Genomic DNA, 9,328 nt, shown 5'->3' with positions numbered 1-9,328 from the left:
TTGCACAGATCTAGGAAATAAAAAAAAAAAGAAGAGGTTCAGGGAACTCCTCTGCCTCAGCTAGCTAAAACTAACTAAAAGCCAGAGGGAAGCTCTGTCCCGCTGTCTGTCCGTGCTGCAGACACCACAGTCCAGGAGCAGGATGTGGGGGAGTGATGTTTTTCCTTAACACAAACTGCGTGCTTCTTCTTCCCTCTCTTGCTCTCAGAGCCAGATTTAAAGGTGCAGAACTTAATATATAACATAAACCAGACGATTGGGGATACCAGTATCATAAAGTCACCCCAGGACATAGGATTACTTGCAATTGTTTAAAAATACTCTCGGAATAGCTTTCTGAAACTTTATTCCTTATGAAGTAGATTGTATTCTTGACCTGCAAATGAGACTTAAAATATTTCTTTATACATGATCTCATTATAACTTAAATATTTAGATCATTATACATCATACATTATATTATTATATCATCATATATCATTATTAGTATTAAAATAGACTTTTAAGATCCTCTTATTAAGGCTTTTTCAGCACAATAAATTAATTCTTATATTCTAAACATTTTTCGTAGTCTTTTGTTTTGGAAAGATCCATGCAGAAGAAATCCAGATCTATTTGCCCTCTCAGGAGGGCAGCTGATTCCTTTTTGGCATCAGTATCAGAAGGATTTGTTCTGCCACCTGTCCATTTTGTTGGTGAAAACATCTCTGCTCACTTACCGCACTTTTTCATTTCAGAAAAACCTCTAACAACAACATTACTTTTCCTTTTGCCTTGGCTTGATTCCCTTCATTTCCTGGAATAGTTTCCAGTTGGTGTTGGGGGAGTCTACAGCTGCAGCCAGGCTGTTATGGTTGGATTGAGGGTGAGTGGTGTCCCTCAGCTGTTTGTTATCCCTGCTGTGCCAGGCCAGCAGAAGTCCCATGATCAGCTCAGTTTAAATGGTACATTCTGTGAGTGTCTGATTAAAATAATTTGCAATAGTTGGGGTTCCTCTTGACAGGAGAGGGTTAGGGAGCACCTGCACAGACAGGTCTGCTGGCAGTTCAGGAAAACCTGAGCCACAGTGGGGAAAGAGGTGGTAAGGACCAGGCGTGGAGGACTGGTAATCTCCTAATCCCTCCCAGCTGTCTCTAGCAGAGTGTGTCACATTGCCTCTTCATACAGCTGCCAAAATGGAGATGAGAAAGACATAGAGTATTATATGAGACTATTATTAGTAACTGTGCAGATGCAGAAGAAAATCACAGGGTGGAGTTCTGAAAGGAATATGGTTTGCAATGTCTCTAACCACTTAGTTTTAGTCCATCTCTTTTCCTTCATAATCAAGACTGTCACTGGCCAATTCAACCTTGCATTAAGGTTGTGTATGACACCCACTTGCTTATTTTGCTGGTTAGTATTGCAGCAAAGTGAAAAATAAATGTATCTAAAAATAAAATGCTAGATTTGCTGTTGTAAGGTTTGAATAAATCTTTTGCTACTTCACAATGAAACATACAAAAAAGTATCTGTATATTTTATGAGCCTTCATAGGTTCTCTTTTAAATGAACAAAATCAATGGATTATTGCCTCTCTTATTTTGATGCTCCAAAGTTAGACTGAGACCTAGGTAAAAATGGCTCGTGGAGGCGAAGTGTAACAGGCTGCAGGTAACTAGACACCTTTAAGTGAAGAAATAGACATTTTTACCATTAAGACGAACAACTTATTTGAGTTATGGGAACAGAATTGCACAATACTTACCATGAAAACTGGGATAAGTTTGAGAGCTTTGAAGTGTATTTCAATGGCCAAAGGGCTCCAGAACCCTGGGAACTCAAGCTTTTAGAGAGAATGTTGGGATTTAGTACCTGTAGGTGACTCTTATCATATTTTCTGTACCCTTTCATTTCTTTCCAAGACAAGTTTGTTTGTGGAACTCAGTTCAAGGTAGTAATTACTGAAGTTGTATTGGGTATTCAGAAGCTTGTTTTGCTTTTCTTGGCCTTCATGGCCATCTAATTCTCTCAAAAGATAGCTGAGGTATCTGGACTGTGCCAGGTTTTTTTCCAGATGAGAGATGTTTTCAAATCCTGGTCTTAAACATGTCAGCTTTCCTGGGTTTTTTTTTTTTTTGGTGGCTTGGTATTTGATTTTTTTCCCTTCTGAAAACAGCAGTACAGAAACAGAGGAAACAGCTTGCTCTGCATATGGACTGTTTATTCAGGAAATGAAAAGGCAGGTGATGAAAATCAGGGTGGAAGGAAGTGTTTCATAAGGGTAGATTTGGTGGCTGATAGCATTAAGTGATCACAATGTGCTTGGGGAACTTGAGGCAGTTGTTGATTCTGGTGTGTTTATACTTGTAGCGGACTTTTAAGCATTCAAACCTTGCAAATAAGAGTTAATGCAATTATGCAGTTTGTCATCTATGACTTCTATATAATTACTGGTTCTGTCAAGCTCTCCTGTTTGGACTGACTTCACAGTAGAAGGAATCTAACCTAGAGATTTACTCAACTCTCAGATTTCTCTTCTAGAATTGCAAAATACAACCAGTTTCTAGTTCTTCTGGGTCCTTGTTAGTGTAAGATGCTTGGTTTGAGAGGTGAGAAAAAGTTGTGATTTCTTTGTTTACCAGATCTTTTGCTGATTTTTTTTTAAGCCTGTTGGCCCTTCTCCATTTTTACCAGTAACTCTGCTTCAGTTCCTGCTTTCTTGGAACTGATGTCAACAAACACAGGGTACTTGGCGTGCAGTGGCACTGTGTCATATGCAAGAAGCTGGCCTGATCTGTAGCTTGATAATGAAGTGTACTTGGTGTGCAGACATGTTAGCTGAGAAAGATGATCTGTGGCTTTGTGCTAAACCAAGAGGCTGCTTTTCCTCTGGTGCACTGTATTCAAAGAGCTTTGAGATTAAGGCATGTTACCTCTATTACCTTCTTTGCTATTGCTGCTCCCCCCTGCATGGAGCAAAGTGAAAGTGCCTTTGGCAGTCAAACAACAGCCTGAAAGATACTTAGATTTTTTGAGAGCCTTGGTTTGATCACCCTAGTTAGATTTAGGATATAGATTTCCTTTCATCTCTTAAAACTGATCCTGTACCTCTTAGGAGTTATACGTAGCTATAACCATTATAGTTATCTCTTAATATCTAGTTGTTTTAGATACCTTTGTCAAGAGTATTACCTTAAACTTCCTTGTGGACCTTACAGAGCTGCTTACCTGGAGTTCACCTGGTTATCCTGACAGATAGTTGAACATGAGGCAGTAACATGCCCTTGCCATATAGAGGACACATGGTGTTCCTGAATGCTTTAGACAAAGAATTGCCAGCAGGTTGAGAGTAGCGATCCTTCCTCTCTTCTTAGCACTGCTGAGTTCACGTCTGGGGTGCTGGGTACAGTTCAGGGCTTCTGAGTACAAGAGGGATGTGGGTGTAGTGGAGAATCCAGTGAAGGGCTGTGAAGATGATCAAAGGCTTGTGTGAGAAAAGGCTGAAAGAGCTGGGTCTGTTCAGCCTGGAGAAGCGAAGGCTCAGGGGGAGCTCATCAGTGTGTATAAATACCTGAAGGGAAGGTGACAGACACAGGCTCTTTGCAGTGGTGCTCAGCAATGATACAAGAGGCAATGGGCATGAATATAACCATTATAACCACAAAAAGAAGAGTCTTTTTGTGAACCACAGGAGGTTCCTGCCCAACATCAGCAACATTTTTTGACTTGCATGGCGACCAAGCACTGGCACAGGTTGGCCAGGGGGTTTGTGTAATCTTAATCCTTGGAGATATTCAAAACCTGTCTAGACATCCTTCTGCAAAAGGGGGCTTGGGCAAGATGACCTTCAAAGGTCTTTTCCTACTTCAGTCATTCTCTGATTCCCTGTGAAATAGCATTTCTTCGGTACTGTTGTGACTCTGCTTTCCAGCAAGGACCTAGGTGATTTTTATCCTTCTTGACATCAATGTAAACAACTAGTTTTCTTTCCTCCTAGTGTGCCTTGCCTTTGCTTGCTGCCACATTGATCTTTAAAGTCAATGTACTATTATGCTTGTGTCATCTTAAAAAAAAATTATGGTATATTCTTATTTGATACTTATCTCAGGCAATTTAAATGCTACTTTTAGGCTTTAGGGAAAGAAGGCAGGCATCCAGCAGAGCTTAGGTCAGTTTGGAGGTCAGAGCCCGGGAGAGCAGTTCCCCTCTGGAAAGACTGGCTCAGAAGGCAGCAGCTGTTTCACCACGCAGGTCATGGTGAGGCTGGGCTGGCCTGTGAGGTTTTGTGCTGGAGTGCAGGAAGGTGCTGTGATACTCTAACAGATCACAAAACAGTGTCACAGTGCAAGTGCCCTGTATAATGACTGTGGGTCATAGTCCTTAGGAAGAAAGCTAAAACCTGCCTATATATAATACAGTATGCAGGTGTTCAAGTAACTTGGTCCATTGTCTAAAAAGAGACTGTATTAAATTCAGGGGTCATCTATACCGCTTGCACTTTGTGACTGCACCTTGGCTGAAATTCAGGAATTTGTGTGGGGACGGTGGGGACTCTTAATGAAACTCTCCAAATTTAGTGAAGTGTTTGAACTGAAGCTAATCTTGTGTGGGAGAAGGGGAGGAAGAGTCTTTTTGTGAACTGAATTATGATTTAATGTTATAAATATACCAACAGTAGGGTATTACTGCCATGGTGTCAGGGCTAAGCTCTCTTGTGCCTGGAGCAAATATCATGTTTGGTGATGAGCTCTTGATATTCTGTCAGAAAAAGGGCCTTGCATTGCCTACTAACTCCTTTATTTAAACATAACCTGCAATAAAAGCTTATAATCTGGTTAACATAGAGAATATATAAGTCAGTGCTATATCCACTTCACTGATCTCTATAGAACTGAACAAAAGCTTGCTGCCACAGTTTCTCTCATGGCTGAGACACCTAAGTTGTGCTGGTTTTGATCTGTGGTCTGTGTAATTATATCTAAGAGAATATTGAGTAACAGTATAGTACTGAGACATCCACTTTGTGGCATGTGAAATGTGGCGTGTGTCCATGTGCAGTAGTAGCTTTCATTGATGCATATTTTTTTTCCTTCTGTGGGAGTCCTAGAGAGGATTTTCCTATTCTCAAGGTGCAATGAACTGAAAACCAAATTACAAAAACTACCAATGGCTGAAGCAATCTGTTTAAACCATGGAACTACCGAATGGCTTGGGTTGGAAAGTGGCTTAAAAACGATCTAGCTTCAATCTCCCTGCCATGGGCAGGGATACCTTCTACTAGTCCAGGTTGCTCAAAGCCCCATCCAACCTGACCTTCAACACTTCCAGGGATGGGGTATCCACATCTGCTCTTGACAGCCTGTTCCAGTGCCTCACCACCCTCACAGTAAAGAATTTCTTTCTAATATCAAATATAAACATTGTGAAATCAGAGTAGATCTGTGAATGACCTGGTGGACTGACCTGCTGCCCACTCTTCTTTTGATGGAGCCCAGGATACAGTTGGCTTTCTGGGCTGCAAGCACATGTTGCCAGGTCATGTCTAGTTTTCATCCACCAGTATCCCTGATTCATTTTCCTCAGGACTTTTCTCAACCCATTCTCTACCCAGCCTTGGGTATTTGTGCTTGCAGGTATTTGTCCTGGGATAGCCCCAGCCCAGGTACAGGACCTTGCACCTGGCCTTGTTGAACTGTTGTCTTGAGGTTCACACAGACCCAACTCTGAAGTGTGCCAAGGTCCCTCTGGATGGCACCCCTTCCCTCCAGCTTGCCAGCTGCACCACACAGTTTGGTGTCAGCAGCAAAAATAAGATGGAATACAAGTGTTAACAGGACAGGTTATGGATTGTGTGATAAGAGGAAAACATTTCCCTTTTGCTTTAAATAGGTGTTTTTTACTTGTTCAGCCATCTTCACAGCTGGAGAGAAAGAGAAACTTATTTTGTGGCAGGATTTGTCCAATTGTTACAGTTCTTTAGTAATACCTTTGTGAGTGCCTGATTATATCCATTGTCTGTAAAGGAAAAATAGCTGACTAGCTGGATGCCATTACAGAGTTATTTTCAAACAATTTCATGTTGTGTGTGCCCTCCTGAACACTTCAGCTTTTAAGAATTATGATTGTGAAGGAGCATTTGTTAATTGAAACCTCAAGCTGACCAAACTGCAAACACTTGTGAATGTAATAGAAAGCAGTAAAAGTGAAAAAAAAGCCCCAAATCAACAAAATGGTACATTTGGGGTTGCATCTTCAAATCTAATGATTGGATTAGTTAAAGTAGAAAAGATCTTGCTTGTGGAAGCACACTTTATAATAACCTGGCTGCATTTACAAATAAGAAAATTCCCCTTCCCTACATTGGCTGGAAAATTGTTTCAAAGCCTTGGGGCTCAGATGGTTAGAAGCATTCTGTAATTTTCAAAATAAATCTGTTCTCCAATTTCATACTTATTTCACTCTTTGGCAATATCCTTTTGCTGAGACAGCCCTTTTCCTTCCTTTGTATTTATTTTGGCATACAACAGAAGCAATATTGTTCACTTTCAGCCTTCATTTTGCCAAGAAAAATAAGGCAAGCTGGCTGTCTACTCATAAGCTAAACAGCTTGGGCAAGGTAGTCCTTAACCATTTCTGCACCTGCTTTAGTGTTTAAACACGAGCAGGTAGAAATTTTTCCTTCCTTTTCCCAGAAAAATTCCTTGCAGCCTTTGGGAGCGTGCTGAATCAATCTTTGGGACTGCTAGCGATCATGAATGCTAAGAATGAGACCTTAGGGTACCTGTCTGTTGGTACCACTCTTGAGATAAGGAAGGCTGTGGTCACATGAACAGATGGAGAAGCAGAATACACCAGGAGCATTGGCAATAAAAAACTAAGAGTTAAAAAATGTTAAATATAAAAGTAAGTTAAAAGTGTTTTAGGCTGAATGTTCCTGTCAACAAATATCTGTTCCTTCAGATAACTTGAGTATGGTTACAAGTTGTGTAACTAAAAAAAAGCTGAGAAACTGCTTTAAATAGCAGTGCTTGCATCTGTTTGTAATGCCACTCATTTTTCATCCTATTTAAAAGAGTTTGGTGTTTCTGCAAAGTGAATATGCATGCAGTCTGGTGTTCCTGCTAATAAGAGAACCTAAAATGGGTGTGTGGGGGAACGATGACAAGGAACAGACATCGAAAATCATCACCCAGTTCTGCATCTCATGTCTGGGTGTGAAAGGTAAGGGTCTCAGTGCCTACTGCTCTGAGAAACAGAGCTTTAGGGTGAATCCCTCTTTCTGTGGTAATGGCATATTTCCTTTTATTAATGCAAATTAATAACTTGTAGTCATCTCCTTTCAGATGTCTGCTGTTTCTGATTTACATAAGAACATCTAGCCATGCTTCCTAGCTATGTGCCACCAATTAATCACTCAGGTGCTTGAGCAAGGTCCTCCTCAGTTCATTGGACTAAGTCATAGAAAACTTTGCAATTTTGTTAGTATACAGTCATTTTGTTAAACTATTTTTTAATGGTTCTTTTTTGTGGTTTACTGGCATATATTATGGTGATTAGCTAGAGTGTATTAATACTGTATGTTTTTTCCTGAGGGAAAATTCTAACTTGCTTTACATAATGCAAAACCAAAAAACAATTATAATAAAATATGGAAAGCAGTTGAATAAAAGGTTATTCTTTTTAGTGAGATTTGTTTTTGTGAGTGTCTATTTCCTGAGACAGACCTTGAACCAGAAGATCCTGTGTATTCTGGTTACCTGTTTGCCCTTTTCCCATCCTCTTGCATTCAGGATGTTCCTCAGGTTCCCTGGAGGGACTGTGATGTGTCTTCCCACCTAACCCTTCTGTCTTCACTTGATCTGTTTTTACTAAACATTGCCATTAGCTTGATGCACAGATTAAGAGCAATATGCTAACATTTTAACATAAAAAAATAAATCACCTCCATGCTACCCCCGCTCTTGCACAAGTGTTGGTTTAGCAATTGAGTTTGTAATTTAGCTGCCCCTCTCCCCACCCAAGACCAGAGGAAAGGAGAAAATTGTCCTTGGGCTAACTCTCAAATCCAACAGTTGCTGTGGCTGGTGGGAAGGGCAGAGTGAGCGTGGCTTTGTGGAGGGTGGGACCACAGGGATTTCTCCCTGCGCGATACTGACTGTACTGTTTTGAACAGGTAAGCGCTCATCCTCTCTTCCACTGCTCTCTTGTTTGATGGAGGTCTTGGAGAGAGAGGCAGAGTGATGGGCTGTAACTGGACATCTCAGGCATCCCAGTTTGGTCTGCACCTCTCCTTATTTTGCTTAACAAATCAACGGTTAAAGCACTTTTTTCCCATCAAGTTTTGCTTGATTCCAGGGTGTGTGCTTGTCTCACTAATGACTTTAAATATGCTATGAATACTAAGATTCATTGTAGGTTTCTCTTGCAATAAATAAATAAATAGGAAATGCCATGGGAATGAGGCCTTGCTTTCTGGCTGTGTGTGGTGACCCCCAGATGAGTGCCCGCTGTGCCACAGAAGGTGCTGGCTTGCACATATTATTTAATTTCTGTGTATTGGTTCCACAAAGCAATACATGGCTGTTTCTGGAGTTATGCTGGGAAGCCCTCAGCTCTGGCTTCTCCAGGACGGCTTTGTTTTATACCCAAACAGTTGGTGTGTACATGCCTGTGGGGCGGGAGCGATGTGCTGCTGGGAACTCTGGAACAACGGGAAGTACAGGGCAAAACCTGTGGGTTTCTTTTTTTTTCTTTTTTGCATAACTCTTCCTTATTTGTAGAAGTGAGTGCTTGCCTCTGTGAGTAGTTTTTGTTTTGGCTATTTTATCTGAAACTATTCTCTCCATTCCTAAGTTGATTTTCTCCCAAGTTCATGTTTTGCAAGGTACTGTAAAACGCAGAGGTTACCATACGAGACTATTTAGCTTCTTAAAATGGATGGAAGAGAAAGTGTAGCTCTCTACTGGATTTCAGCCCTTGGAATTAAATTATTGCATTTTTATTTTCCTTTCTAGGATCTCAAGTAGCAGGATGGAAGAACTCTAACTGATAGAGACAGAACAGGCCCTTTCAACATGGAGAGCGTTCCAGTTGATGGGGAACTGGATAGAAATTCAGTGAGTAACTCAAGTGTGCCTTTGTGTAATGAGATGAACGTGAAGATGCTTTTGCAGGGGGAGGGCTAAATTACTTGAATCTATTCAGTTTTGCTTTGAGCTGATGCTTTTCTGGTGAATGCATTTGGAGTATCATCTAGTATCATGTATCATTTACTAAATTCTCATGGCAGGAGGGCTGAATGTCAAAAAACTTTCAGATTTTGGATTTAATTTTTGGAATTTGTCTC

At 40.8% G+C, this 9,328-nt stretch overlaps 1 protein-coding gene across 7 annotated transcripts in view; it reads left to right on the top strand.

Moving 5' to 3' along the window:
• Window positions 1-9,328, top strand: part of OSBPL8 (oxysterol binding protein like 8) — an 83,592-nt gene that overhangs the window by 20,146 nt on the left and 54,118 nt on the right. For 3 of the 7 annotated variants that reach the window (XM_015628260.3, XM_015628259.3, XM_015628264.1), the window contains one exon: window positions 8,997-9,098. In XM_015628260.3, the coding sequence (XP_015483746.1) occupies window positions 9,057-9,098 (42 nt within the window). In that variant the 5' untranslated portion in view covers window positions 8,997-9,056. Of the gene's footprint in view, window positions 1-8,996; window positions 9,099-9,328 lie in introns of those variants that run through there. The other 4 variants (XM_015628265.1, XM_015628262.1, XM_015628266.1 and 1 more) reach the window with 3 other exon arrangements.

This window comes from Parus major, chromosome 1A, assembly GCF_001522545.3.
Source record: "Parus major isolate Abel chromosome 1A, Parus_major1.1, whole genome shotgun sequence".
In the NCBI taxonomy this organism is placed as follows: Eukaryota; Metazoa; Chordata; class Aves; order Passeriformes; family Paridae; genus Parus; species Parus major.
This window is presented reverse-complemented; position numbering and strand designations above follow the sequence as displayed.